This window comes from Nothobranchius furzeri, chromosome 7, assembly GCF_043380555.1.
Source record: "Nothobranchius furzeri strain GRZ-AD chromosome 7, NfurGRZ-RIMD1, whole genome shotgun sequence".
Taxonomy (NCBI): domain Eukaryota; kingdom Metazoa; phylum Chordata; class Actinopteri; order Cyprinodontiformes; family Nothobranchiidae; genus Nothobranchius; species Nothobranchius furzeri.
This window is the reverse complement of record NC_091747.1, coordinates 79,027,152-79,041,812: the sequence shown is the minus strand read 5'-3', so window position 1 is coordinate 79,041,812 and position 14,661 is coordinate 79,027,152. Positions and strand designations below refer to the sequence as shown.

The following is a 14,661-nucleotide window of genomic DNA, read 5'->3' as shown; positions in this document are numbered from 1 at the left end:
CAGAGCAGGCACGACCTTTAGGTCAGAAACAGTCATTTCATTCTGCTACATGACTCACAGATCTGAGGTTTAGTTTTTGAGATATTTTAATTTTATTTGGCACAACTTGTGAATAATTTGCCCTGCCCAGCAAATAACCAACAAACGCAAGAATCTTTACCCAAGGTTTGCTTCTCTTAAATGAAGATATTTATAAATGTTTTATCACTGTAACTACAATATACAGAAACAATAAAAATATGTTAGACATTTACAGGCGTCTTAGCAAAGCACTTAGCGATTAGCCTAGCTTAGCATCGACGCTCACACTGCTTACATTTTATTAACTGTAACATTTTAAAACAAGCCCAAACATTCCCTAAAGAAATCAATACTTACAAAGACAAATGCTCTCCGTTGCACAGATATATAAAACTAAATCAGCATGTTCATGATCCATTTTTTGTCTGATTCCGCCTAATTTTAAGTTGTAAACAATAAACTTGGCAGCGACGGAAAACGGGAAATACGTCAGTCATAGACCTGAAACTGAGTTAAGAGCACTCACTCCTTTTCACACAGACAGTAAAACAAAGACTGTTTTTAATAGCGATGCCTCACTTTGATCTGTTGTCAAAACCTAAAAAATTTTACCCTTTTATCATTATTTCTCTTGGACTATTTATTAATTTAAATGATTCCCATTATGAACTTAATAATTATATGTGGCCTAAAGGCCTGACAGAGCACTAGTCAGGATTATTTGAAGGAGAATGTCATTCAGCGGCTGTTGGAGACGATTTGCAACATGACTTTTTTTTATTACTAACTTGAAGTAGTTGTCATTTTGAACTGATAAAGTTTAAAGCTTAAGCATTCTTGATAGGAGGTATGTGATGTTAGCAACCTAAATTATATATTTTTTTAAATTGGGGGTGCCCTGTATATATTAGTATCGGTTTATATCGGTATCAGAAATTAAGAGTTAGACAACATCGGAAAAGCCAATATCGAGCATCCCTAGTATATTTGTTCTGTTGTAGCAGTATTGGTGTTTGCTAATGTTTGAGATGTTTTGCTGGCAAACACACACAGGCAAAAATATCATGTTATGATGTTATCATGATTAAGTTTCAGAGACTGGAGTTTAGTTAGAGTTATGTGGGACTTCTTGATTTAGCTGCTCCAGTTTATTTTGTCTTCTTTAACCCATTTTAGTTTTATTCACCTTTCGATTGCATTTATATTACTTTTGGTAATTACTGAGGTGAAATTTCCACATTGTACAGTGTTTTAATCGGTAGAAGCTTTTGTTGGTTGAGGCTAGTGCAGTCCATCTTTGATTATGAGATATCCAAGCTCACCACATGTTAACCTCCTCCAGTGACATGTTGAGCACTCACCCCCTCCTCGCCTGTGCCACCTTCTCAGCCCCTTCCACACCATGCTGGCAGCCGGGTCAGGGCAGGTGGCCAATCCTGCCAGTCAAAGCACCGTCGCCACGCGGCAACACCACAGACATCAATTACCACACAGTAGGGGCGCGGCCTGGCAACCGCATGGCAGCCACATGGTCCAATAAGGGTACACAACAACAGGGACCAAAGAATGCCAAGAAAAGTGAAGGAGGCAGTGTGTGTGTGTGTGCGTGTGTGCTTGCGTGGAGACTGACGTTTCCTGCCTTGTCCTTGGTTTATCAGACTCAAACCATCCTGTCTGAACCTTGTCCCATTTGTGTGTGCGTGTCACCCCAGGAGATCTGGGTGTTCATGGTTCATTAGCCACACGTACACTTCCATTCTGCTCTCACTGGTAGAAGGGACGGATTCAATGCATTCACATGCAGACACACACAACACACGCACGCACACTCAGTTCCTCTGTTTTGCTTTGTTGTGACTGCGCTGATGAACAGACACACAGCCTCTCCCCTCCTCTTCATCTTCAAGTAATCAGGGTACCTTTGAGACGGACAGGTAGCATCTGTCGCTGTCTCTCCCCGATTCGTCCCTCCCTCAGTCTCCCTCTCTTCCATGCCATTGTGTTGCTTTACCCTTGACGATGGAGTGATGAGATAATGAACGAGGCGTCCCGCTGAACAGAAGTCAGTGGAACCCACAGTGGGTGTTTTAAAATGGGATGTGGAAACATTTAAAATTCTACTTGGCACATGGACTTCTCTTTAAAAGTGTTCATCTTAAACCAGAGGCGGACTGGCAATCAGTGAGTTCTAGGGCTGGTGGGTGTGCTTTGGGCTGGTGTTGGCACTTAGCACGCACAGGTGAGATATGGGTAGAAAATGGATATGCGACTCTAGCTGCATCCAGAGGAGTTGGTGTCTACTCACTTGCCTCCCTCCCTCGCTCACATGACTGGACAGACAGAGATTTCCAGGGCAAAATTTTTGTCCCAGTCTGCTTAAACCCAGTTTGCTACCTTAAAACAAAGGATGTCCATTTCCCTCTGAGATTTTTGAGCTTTGGCCTCAAAGATGGCTGCTAGGAGTGCTTTACAATTAGATTTGTTGAAATTGCAGTCAGCATGCCGAGGCCTCTTGTGAGTCTGTTCAGCTGTTTGGTAAGCCGCTGCCATCTGCCTTTTCAGCTCCAGACTCCTTCGGATGTGCCGAACCGCGATGGAACGAGGCAGTGATGGTTTGGGTTTGAACAGGGCCTCCAGGTTGATTAGCATATTTTCACCCCATGTACAGACAACAGAACCCCCACCCCACCCAACCACCCATGTGTTTGATTCCTCGTCCATGACAAAGAGCTTTGCCCTTTATCTGTGTGTGTTGGGTTGGCGAGATGGGGGGTGGCCCTTAGATTAAGGGAAAGCTTCCTGCTCTTTATTTGGGGAGTCCCCCTGGGAGACGTTCTGGGAATGACTTTCGTTGAGTCACCAACGCCTACTTACATTCACAAACAAGCACACAAAGATGTACTTGTACACACACATACACACCTTTCACCCCTGCTCATTTTTCAGGCTGCCATTTGGCCACATACTGGTTGTTGTGTAGCACCAGTTAAATGCACAAAGACACTGGTCTGCTTGCAGGAGCCAATCTATATCTAAACCACCACTGTGATAATGGCAGGTGGGGTCACAAACAACATATTAAAATGTAGAATACCAGAAAGAAACTAAAAAGCTCACATTCAATAACTAAAACTTAAAATACACCAAAATAAATAAATAATTTTAAATAGATTCTGTACCAAACCTGGATCCAATGCAGCATAGTCAGAACAGGAGTGAGACAGTCGCCACCTGGATTTAACAAAGCAAACAGGTAGGAGCCTCCTATTGGACAGCATGGGTGATTATCTTTCAGCTGGCAATAAGTTATTTAACCCCAACTGGTGCAATGAGTTGCTTCTCATTTCTTAAGCAACCATGTGGAAAGACACATGTGGTGGTTGTGGAAAAGAAAACATCTAAGGAGATTGCAGAAACGACTAAAACTGGGTTAAGAACTGTCCAACGCGTTATTAAAACCGGTCTGAGTCCAGATCGACCCTGTCCCAGAGTGATGGGTATATCAGGGTAAGAAGAGAGGCAGATGAAGTGGTGCACCCATCATGCCTTGTGCCTACTGTACAAGCCTGTAGGGGTTGTACTATGATCCGGGGTTACTGCAGTTTTTCAGGTTTAGGTTCAGCAACAGTGTGTGCTCCAAAAATGAGGTCAGCTGACTACCCAGATATACTGAATGATCAGGTTATTCCATCAATGGTTGTTTTCTTCCCTGATGGCACGCGCATATTCCAAGATGACAATGCCAGGATTCATACTGCTCAAATAGTGAAAGAGTGGTTCAAAAAATCCATGCAACACTGGATGGAAATACATCTTGACATTGCAGAATCTTATCAAAACAAGGCCACAGTGAATGTGTGTCATAATCAAAGCTAATGGTGAGCCACTGAAATATTAGTGTGTGTGACAATTTTTTGGGTGGTGACTTTTTTGTGGCCGGGCAGTGTGCGCAAGTGATCGGATCTGTGCTCGGCTTCTGACTAAGTCTTCCAAACACACCCACATCACCCCGCTTCTCCTCCAGCTTCACTGGCTGCCAGTCAACTCCAGGGTTCATTTCAAGATCCAGGTTCTGGTCTATAGGGCCTTACATGGACAAACACCATCTTACATTGGTGATCTTCTCAGTCCCTACACCTCCAGCAGGTCCCTGAGGTCCAGTGATCAAAGCCTACTGGTTGTGCAGCACCAGGCTAAAGACCAAAGGTGACAGATCATCTGCTGCTGTGGCCCCCAGACTCTGGACCTCTCTCCTCCTGAGCCTGAGATCGCTGGACTCAGTGGTCTCCTTTAAAAAGCAGCTGAAGACTCACTTGTTCAAGCTGGCTTTTGTATGACCTTCTTCACCTCTCTCTCTCTATTCTGCTCTCCCCACCTATTCCACCTTCCTCAGGATCCACTGATTTCGCTCTTTCCTATTCACTCTCTCTCTTTCTTAACATTTTTTAATCACAATTGTCGATTTTTGCTCATTTAAAATATATTTTTAATCATTTTCTAAATAATTTTTTATATTTTCACATTTTTTGGTTTGTGAAGCGCCTCGTGATTTTTATCTTGAGAGGCGCTATAGAAATGATATCTTCTTCTTCTTCTTCTTCTTCTTCAAGAAGACATGCATGGGAAGATCTTGAATATTAAGTAAAACATACAAGAAAATCAAGATCTGATTTTGCACCACACATATTTCGACACAAATATAATTACTCTTTCCAACGCAAGTCTAAAATAAAACTGAATATTTAATTTTTATTCTGAAAGTACCTGAAGTTTATTACTGAATCAGATCCAACGATACAGGCTTTTTTTCTGCTGTTGACTCTAAAATGTTTGAAAATGTTCATCAGTAATATTTCTCTGATTTCTGACGGCTGTCAGAAATATTTTGAAACACAAAAAATTGTTTCTTTTCTGCATTAAGTGAATAAAGTTGCAGGAACTAGAAACTCATAAGTCATATAAAGCAGACGTGTCTAAAGTGTGGCCCGGCGCCTCAGAGACTTTCTCCTGCAGGATCATTTACAAAAAAAAAAAAGTGAAATTAAACTATTTCTGTAGTTTTAAAATTAAAAAAGAAAAACTTTTTGTGGGATTTTAGAATTTTTAACTTAAATTTTAGCTCTCAACTGAAAAAGTGTGGACAACCCTGCCATAAAGCTGAATGTGTCATTTTATTCAGTGTAGAACGGTATTGTGAAAAATGGTAACGCTTTCCTAAAACTAAGCTTCTCTGGTTTTAAAATTTATTCCTACATGGTTACATCATCACTTCAGGTCTTTGTGGAGTCACTTATGTCTCTGTGAATGCTCACTGACTAACTTATCTACTTTATAGTCTAAAATCGTTAGCTGTGGATGACTAGCGTGTCAAAGCCAAGGTTTTCTCCTGGCGTAAGTAAGGATCTCCCGATGAAACCCAGTGTTGGCTTCACCTCTGCACTAAAGGAGGATTAAGGTTTTGACTGTATCAACTAAAAGCCTCCTGCTTGGTGATGACACTGGATAGCATTTCTAACTGTGTATGTGTGTATTTGGAGAGAGGTGAAGGTCGTGGCAGAAAGAAACCCCATCCAAACAGCAGCCATTTTAATTTGTTTGACTGGGGAGAGAGGTGATAACCTCCCTCTGCAGCCGCTCACCCGGGGAGGAGGGAGGGGGTTAGAAAACAAGGAGCAAAAGCAAAAGCAAAGGAGGGAGGTCTGAGCTGAATAATGATAAGGCCGGTGGATGGAGAGAATCAAAAAAAGACAAAACAGATAGAGCAGTGGGAAGGAGAGTGTAATATTTGATTAAGGCTCAAGGCTGTATGTTTATCCAAAGGCTAAAGACTGTCAAGCAGCTAATCACTGGGGTCGATGTGTGGGTGTGTACATGTTTATGAGAGCATGTGAGTCTGTGTGGGTCATTGCTATTGGCATATAATTTATGCTGACTTCACACACACACGTGTGTGTGTGTGTGTGTGTGTGTGTGTGTGTGTGTGTGTGTGTGTGTGTGTGTGTGTGTGTGTGTGTGTGTGTGTGTGTGTGTGTGTGTGTGTGTGTACATTAGGATTTCTGGATGTCAGTTACAGTTTTGTGGGCCCGAGGAGAATAAAGCCGACTCCCTCTGGGTGCTGTTAGCGCCACTCTTATACAGATGTGCTGGGCTGCAACTGTTTCATTTTCTCTCCCTGCATATGTGATGTGTGTGTGTGTTTGTGTTAGTGAGAGTGTGTGTGTGTGTGTGTGTGTGGGGGGGAGTCAATGCGCGTGCGTGCGTGTGTGTGTGTATGTGCGCGCACACGGTTATGTACATGTGTGTGTGTGTGTTTGTGTTTGTGTTCTCCTACAGGAAGCAAAACCTTCTCAATAGAGCCTTCAGAGTTGTTAAAAGTTTGATCAAGTTAGTTTACATCCCATAACGCTATAAGATGATACTTTGTAATCTACATATGCTTTTATACAGGAATACAAATGCCAAAACAGGTCAAAACTTAACTCATCTAACCCCTTATCATTTGAAAATGTTAATGTTTGTCATCTGTATTTATTTCCATTTATTTGTATTTGTTGCTTTACAGTGCCTAACTGTGGTGAAATTACAGTTTAGTGTATATCTTCTGAATGAAAAATATTGGGGGGTTTTCTTTGGGGGGGGGGGGTGTCTTTTAACAAGCGTGATGCATCTTACTCTCGGTGAATAAAGGTTTAAGTTTAGGAATAAGCTGTAGCCTTTTTTCTGTTCTTGCAGAAGATAAAGAAGGAGGAGGAGGAGGAGGAAGTTGGCTGGTTTCAGACAAAGACAAAGAGGTAGGTTCCAGATGCAATGTTACTACATTTAATTAGAATAATTTGTTTTCAGTTTGCAGGCACATTCAGACTCTTTGGTTACCCAAGGACATTTTGAGGTCTTAAGAAGTTGCTTTTTGAGAAGCGGGGGGAATTAGTTCACTCAGTAACACAAAACGTCTGTAGCGAAGGCAAATCTATTATTTATTTGATATTCTGTATAAATATACAATATTACCTTGCTTCATCTTTATTGTAAATATCAGAAGATTATTGGGCTTAATCAGAAGATTTTAGGATTTTTGCTTTATTATGTAAATATACACATTTCGTTTTGATTCAGAAAAGAGTCAGGTTTATAAAAGTAATAAAATATTTTATTACAATTATAACATGATAAGTGAACTAAACATTTTCTGTGACTGAATGAAGCTAAATGTGATGAATGTGTTGTTGGTCAGAACTTCCAAATCTCAGAGAACGGCGTCTCCGGATGAAAAAGAATTTGGTTTGCTTAAGCCAGGGATTCCCAAAGTGTGGTGCGCGCACCCCTGGGGGTGCGCGAGCTGCCGCTAGGGGGTGCGCAAGGTGAAAAGTGTAATGGCTGCGGAGCTCAGAGAAGTCTGTCATATGTCACCATTAGCGTAGAAACTCATTTGTGGGTGGGCCAAAGAAAAAGTAAGTGGGCCCAATAAATGTAAGTGAAAACACGTATATTTTTGCACGCGCGTGTGTGCGTGTCCTCCACATGTGCCCTAGCTTCATAATAACAATGCGCCGAGCTTCAGCACTCTGGCCTGCGCACGCCGATATGTTCCGTATTTGATCATTTTTAACGGTGTTGGAGAAATCTGAAGGTGGTGAGTCATTCTGGCAGATTGTAATTAACACCTGTCTCATGCAGGTGTTCTGACATTGTAAACCTCACACACAGAACATTGTGGACGTAACTAAATAACAAGAAATGATTCCCATTCAGGCTATTGACAGCGCGCTGAAGATCTGAAGTTCAGAGTGCGTCTGTCAGAGGTCAGACGCGTTCCGGCTGAACCGCGGCTCACGGGTGCACATGTGAGCACATCTGGGCTGGGCAGAAGTCATTTTACAACATTGATTTAAATAGCGCCAATAACGAGACGCGGTGACTTGAGCGGCAGTGCCGTGCGCGCGCACACACACACAGATTCAATAAGCGCGCATGCTGCCTTAACTCCGGCGCGCCGTCAGACTGAAGGCAGAAATGAACGCTGCCTCCACCGTGATAAAAACTTTTAAGAGGTTATTTTTCATTCAAGGTCAAATTAAGATATTAGCTTCTGGGATGAGTAGGGTCCGCTCCAGCCAGTGACTCCTCATGAACCTGACCACAACTCCTGTTACTGCAGCATTTGTTGTTCCAGTCCGCGTGGCAGCGGATCGCAGATTCAGCCACACCATAAAACAGCAATAAGTCGGTCTGAGGTAAAAGTGAGCATCATGGCTATTTCTTGTCCCCTATTGACATTTGATTACGCACAAGTAGGTGATCAGCTCAGGTTTACGCAGAGCAGAAGGAAGGAGAGCGCTCTGGCCGCACAGGTTAAACGTTCCTACTTTAAGAAAACCGTTAAATTGCATTGTTTATGTGCTACCTGGGCACTCTAAATATTTATTTAAAATGAAATCAAAGGAAATTGTAATGGTATCGAATGTTTATTAATTACTATTTAAAAAATGAAAGTGATGGGGAATTTTTTTTTAACCCTGTCTGTTTATATATATATATAAAGAGAGAGAGAGAGAGAGAGAGAGAGAGAGAGAGAGAGAGAGAGAGAGAGAGAGAGAGAGAGAGAGAGAGAGAGAGAGAGAGAGAGAGAGAGAGAGAGAGAGAGAGAGAGAGAGAGAGAGAGAGAGAGAGAGAGAGAGAGAGAGAGAGAGAGAGAGAGAGAGAGAGAGAGAGAGAGAGAGAGAGAGAGAGAGAGACAGAGAGAGAGAGAGAGAGAGAGAGAGAGAGCCATGCCCACATCGGGGTGGGGTGTGCGTCGACATGGACGGGACATAGAAGGGGGTGCGCGGCTAAATAAGTTTGGGAACCACTGGCTTAAGCTATGAAGTTGTTATCGTCAGAAGCACGTCAGACGCAATCTCTCTGTGCTCTACCTCACCTTTTTGATGACCCTCGTCACGGATTCGGAGGTCAGAGAGGTCGGATGACCTCGGGGCACCCAGGTCCAGTAGATTGACCGCAAGCACCGACTTCTCCAGTCCAGAGTTGTCACCAGGCAGCACAGGTTGGATCAGCTTGCGTCTGAGGAATAACTCTTAAGGAGTTGAACAACATCAGCTTGTTTCTGCAGGAACTATTTTGCTGTCTCAGCTTTGTAGGTGCAAAAAGGTTTTGACGACGTGTCAAAATCTTAAATGGTTAAAGAGGTTTGGCTGCAGATGGCCAGTCTGAAGCTTTCTCTAGAACTGCCGAACCACTCAAAATGATCTAGTTTTAAAGATTTGATGTTATGCTTTGCATGGCCAATCAGAGGCTGACAAGTTTGGAGATGTTTTACCAAGACAACTCAGAAACACACCCTCTTTGATATTGGAAGTCCTGCCTGGTTAAAAAAACAAGTTATGTGTTGTAGTCTTAACTTGGCCGTACGTGTTATGTGAGGATGCAGGTGTGGGACCTTGTCGTCGAAACATGGTGAACACATGGCAGGTTCTAGTAGACAACATAATATAACATCCATTCAGTGTGCACAGATTAATGAAGCATTTCATTATACCATAATTATTATAAGTAGTAACAAACAAATGTTTATTTAATGATTATCTAAATTATAAGTCATCAAAGAAATTCATAGTGATTTATTAAATCATTCTTGAATTTAGCAACTGATTGGAGCTGGAGTTGGAGTCTTCTGGAGGCAGACAGATGAGACCTTGGGGAAAGAAAGTTATTGTTTATCTTTCAGACTAGCAGCGTCCGTGAATCCCAGCTGGTGTGAAGTCAGACTCATTTAAAGGGAACACTTTCTGACCAGATGTTGAATAGATGGTGAAAGGTCAAACCGTGCCTAAACTGACCACTGCTGGATGCCACATGTCTTATAAATATGATAGTTTGCAATTATTAATCTTGTGTACAAGCCTGCTCTGTCCATTGCTGTGTTTTTAAAATTGCATTTTAATGCAACTTCTCTGGGAAAAGGAGTTGTTTGTTGCATTAAGATGTAAAACTCTTAATTACTCAGAGTTCTGCAGATGATGGCTGAAAACACTCTGGCTTTGCTATCTGTAATGTTCTAACTGTGTGTGTTTCAGGCTCTGATCTACAACAAAGACCGGGGTCAGCGGTTTGTGGTGCAGGTGTCAAACAGATATTATACCGGGAAGAATGTCCACTGTAGGAACTGCAACAAGACTGGACATCTCTCCAAGAACTGTCCCGACCCCAAAGTCAGTCCTTAGTCAAATGTGCTGCTTGGACACTCGATATCTGAGACTTCTAATTTACTTCATATGTTTGCGTTTGTGCAGAAGTCGTCGCCCTGCTTCCTTTGTGGCATAACAAGCCACCAATCCAGGGATTGTCCCAATAAACACTGCAACAATTGCGGCCAGCCTGGACACCTCTTTGAGTCCTGCGGCGAGAGGGCCTATTGGCACAAGCACTGCTACCGCTGCAACTTGAAAGGACACTTCCTAGATGTCAGTATAAACCAGAAACATTACACACATGTTTTCGTCTATAACATTACAGAGAACTCAGGTTTTTGCTTGGCTCTCTTTGATGTTGAAAGTCAGCTATTTAACTGCCTAACACATATCTGAAATACGCCAACTTGTACCTAAACAGTAAAGTAAATGGAGCTGCTGTCACATCCAAAATCACTATTACTACGTGGAATACTTGTGCATGCGTGTGTGTGCTTGTGCATGCCTGTGTGTGTGTGTGGCGTGTGTGTGTGTGTTTTATATAGGTTAAGGGGGAATCTAATGACCGTCAATAACAATTATTCCTCTGCATTGTTTATGTTTATGTTTATTTATTTGGCAGACGCTTTTGTCCAACGTGACTTACAATTTATAACCTGTAGGGCATGTTGTGATCTGTGGGGGAAACCGGGGTACCCGGAGGAAACCCACGCATGCATGGGGAGAACACGCAACTCCACGCAGGAAGGCCGCAGCCGAGTTTCGAACCTACAACCTTCGTGCTGTGAGGCAACAGTGCTAACACTGCGCCACCATGCAGCCCAGTTTAGCCCTCTGTTTAGTCCCAGAGCCTATTACACAAACGCTTTAGAAAAGAAAACCCGTGTGTAAGGATCTGTCTACCCTCCTCGCTCTCTTTTTTGTCATGTGTCAGCCACCCCCACCCAACACACACACACGCACCCACCCCACTGCGTTTGGTCAGTCAGTCATGTTCTGGGTTCTGTGTGATGGATGAGTAACCAGGTGAACACCAGGGGGAGAGGCTACACCAGGACACACAATCCAATTCTTTTCTTTTCCTCTTTCTTTCTCACAAACTCTTCTCCGTTCTTTTTCATTCTCTCATTCACACTCCTCTGTTCTTCTCCTTCCTCCCAGCTCTTCCCTCCTCTGTTAAACAGCAGAGGGCCAAAGTTGTGCTGTATTGTAATTACTACCCAACTTTTTTTTGTTTACCCCACTCACAAATTAGTGTGTGTGTGTGTGTGTGTGTGTGTGTGTGTGTGTGCGTGCGTGTGTGTGTGTGCGCGCGCGTGCGTGTGCATGCGCACACACTAGAAAAGGAGTCAAGTCTCAGTCCCCTGGGTCTTTCTGTGTCTCTCATTAAAGACAGCCGGTTGATGGAGCGCGAGTGTGTCGCTCGCCTCGCCTGTCGCCCTCGACAACAGCACACTACCCTGGCAGTCTGGAGGGATAGAGCAAATGGGAGGGAGTGGGTGGGTTACAAAAAGATAGCTGCATCTTTCCACATTTCTCATCTATCTATACGTTTATATTCCTCTCTGTATTGTTGTCCAAACAGAGCAGATTTGGTGGGAAAATCTACCCACCATTCAGAACCAATCTCAGGCTAAACCACACACATTTTGTTGAGGGACTTGAGTTCATACAGGATCAAAATTAAACTCCGTTTTTCCATGGAGCAGGCCCGAGTCTGAATTGTGTCTCACTCTGACTCTTGCTCAGTAGGTATGTAAGTAGATGAATCTTATTGCCTGCGGCGACTGCAGCATTTTCAGTTTCCCTGTGGGAAGTGGCGGCGGTTGGTAAAGGATGTCGGAGCGCTTAAGGAACAGCATGGAGAAGCCCCAGAGATAATGCTTTAGCCACAGCGGCACAAAACAACCCACTGCACAATATTAGGACTGTTTGAGCATCACAAATAGAGAAAACAGTTAGAAATCTATGTATTCAGAGGAAAAATTCAGGAACAGACTTAAAAGATGACAGCAGGGACATAATGACCAATTGGTTGTCGGCTGTCCTCTCATCAGTTTTTATCTTCTCAGTGACCTAGTGTCTGCCCTGAGACTGGGAGGTTGGGGTTCAAATCCCAGTCTGGTCATACCAAAGACTTGGGACCCAACACTGCTTTACAGGGATTGGATTGGGGGTTTAAACCACCAAATAGTTCCCAAGCACAGCCACAGCTGCAGCTCACCGCTGCCCACAGGGATGGGTCAACTGCAGAAATGAATCCCACCAGTGTGTGAAGACTAATGGGACTTTGTTACTAACAAAATCCGTTACAGATTTCTCTTCAGAGTTTAGAGTCATCTACACAATAATGCTTTGAAATGATCTAACAATAAAAATGAAACATAAAATAATGTACATAATTTTGCCTGAAAACTTGTTTTTTATTTATTTCTAGGCTTGTCCAGAGATCTGGAGACAATACCACATGACGGTGAGTACCTTTCCATTCAATCAACACAGTCGAGCCCCCCTGCTCCCAGTGTTAAATGGTATAATCTCTCTCTTGGTCGTTTTCTAGTCTATTAACAAAGAAAGCCCCTCATATCTGTACTTTATACTAATAAAAATAAAAATTTCACTTGAGTTTTGGCATCCGTTTCTCATCTGTGTGCATGGATGGTGCTTTGGTGTTATTAAACATTTGACAATATGTTAAGGGAGTAAAGCTCCAAGGATGTAGGGGTGCATTTTCTATGTGTAAAAATTATGTTTTAGTACTTTACTCTTCTTATAATTTGGGCTACTTTTTGCATGTGCATACAGTTTTAATAATAAATTGGTTTGATATAATTACCTAACGTCACTAAAAGCCAACAACTAACCAAAACAACAATGCTGAAAAAAGAAAATATGTGCCACTGTTAACACTTCTTTTACTGATCTCTGAACCCCAACTCCAAAAAAAGAGTGCTCTGAGTCTGGATGTTACTGCATGTTGCTTTCACTGTTGCTAATGTTGCTAATTCTACTCTCGTGTGGCCCTCCAATCATGAGTTGTTCAAGTCCAATCCACAAAGGTTCCATTTTCTAAATATTCAAAATGTGATTTAGAAAAGGAAAAAGCCTGTTGAGTGGACAAAGTATTAGATTCCGTTTGGAGCGCCATGCGATTCTAAGTTTGAGTCAGTGAGGTGGAATGGCTAAGGACCTCATCTAAAGTCTCACTCCTCCAAGAAGGATTTCAACATCTCATCTCTTTCTGTTTCTCATTTGCACACTAGTTGATAGTTAATGTAGTTAATAATCTTGGTTAGTTGCATTTTAATATTTCAAGACAATTAAAGCCAAAGCAATTTAAAAAATTTGTTTGTGAGACCCAGTTGACTTGCCTACGCTTAAATGAGTATATTTCTGTAACCACAAGGTCTATTTGACTACTTTGGTTTCATTATAATTATAACTTTTGTGGGTTTTGTTGTGATGTGTAAATATTAGTAAATGTGATATTGTTGAAGTTTAAATAGGGATGGAGCATTGTAAATGTTGTGTACTATAGGTGGCAGCTGAGCACTGCTATTATAAAGAGGTGCAGCCAGGGCTTAATTTGAGCCGGATCTTGCCGGTGTCGATACAAGATCTGCTCGGGTGCAAAATCGGCTCGGGGTCCTTCGACTGCCGATGACGTCAAAGTACGGCAAACCCACTCGGACAAAATACTGTTGGAAAGAACTTAGCAGTTTCGTTATTAAAATAATGTTTCTTAAGATGTAAGTTTGTGCTTATAATGGTATTTGTAAAATAAAACACTATTTTTTATTCATAATGTTGAACTCCTCTTTGAGCACATCCCTTGAAGGATCATAGGTATTAGCAACACCTGTGAAATTGTATTTGCAGGAAAGAAGTGTGTCCCGTTTATTGAAGTATTTTGTGTTTAGAGTTTTTGACGTCTTGTCCATGCGTAGTTCAGTTACGCTCATAGCTGCTAGCCAAAACTCTGGAGTTTAAAGTGTTCTGGCTTTACTAAAATACCTGTCTGTACTTATTTGATTGATGGTAGTTTTACTTTCTATTAGACTCCAAATGTAATCATTTGGCACGTTTCTAATTCATAATTTGTAATAATGTAATCAGTGATATTAGCATTAGCATTCCTATGGGTTTTTCCACGTATATTAGCATTGCGCTAACCACTCGCTGCCAAATTGCAGCCTTTGCGATTAGAAAATCTCCTTTTGTCACATCGCAATTTAATTGTACATGCAGTTAATCGTTCAGCCCTAATATACATGCAGCTCTATGCTAAAAGTGTATTTTCAAAGAGGTAATGATGGATTTCTTTGTAAAAGTTGTCCATCTTTCCAAAGCCCTTTTCAGACAGACATTCTGGAACATTTGCGGACAATTCAATCCGGTTTTTAACCGGAACTGTGTTTTCAGACACACCACTTTTGTACTGGAACTTGTCCTTTCG

General features: G+C 42.2%; 1 protein-coding gene across 2 annotated transcripts in view; it reads left to right on the top strand.

Moving 5' to 3' along the window:
- The window catches only part of zcchc7 (zinc finger, CCHC domain containing 7), a 94,237-nt gene that overhangs the window by 54,188 nt on the left and 25,388 nt on the right, over positions 1–14,661 (top strand). For both annotated transcript variants that reach the window (XM_070553817.1, XM_070553816.1), the window contains exons 4-7: positions 6,754–6,812; positions 10,092–10,226; positions 10,308–10,478; positions 12,643–12,678. In XM_070553817.1, the coding sequence (XP_070409918.1) occupies positions 6,754–6,812; positions 10,092–10,226; positions 10,308–10,478; positions 12,643–12,678 (401 nt within the window). The remainder of the gene's footprint in view (positions 1–6,753; positions 6,813–10,091; positions 10,227–10,307; positions 10,479–12,642; positions 12,679–14,661) is intronic.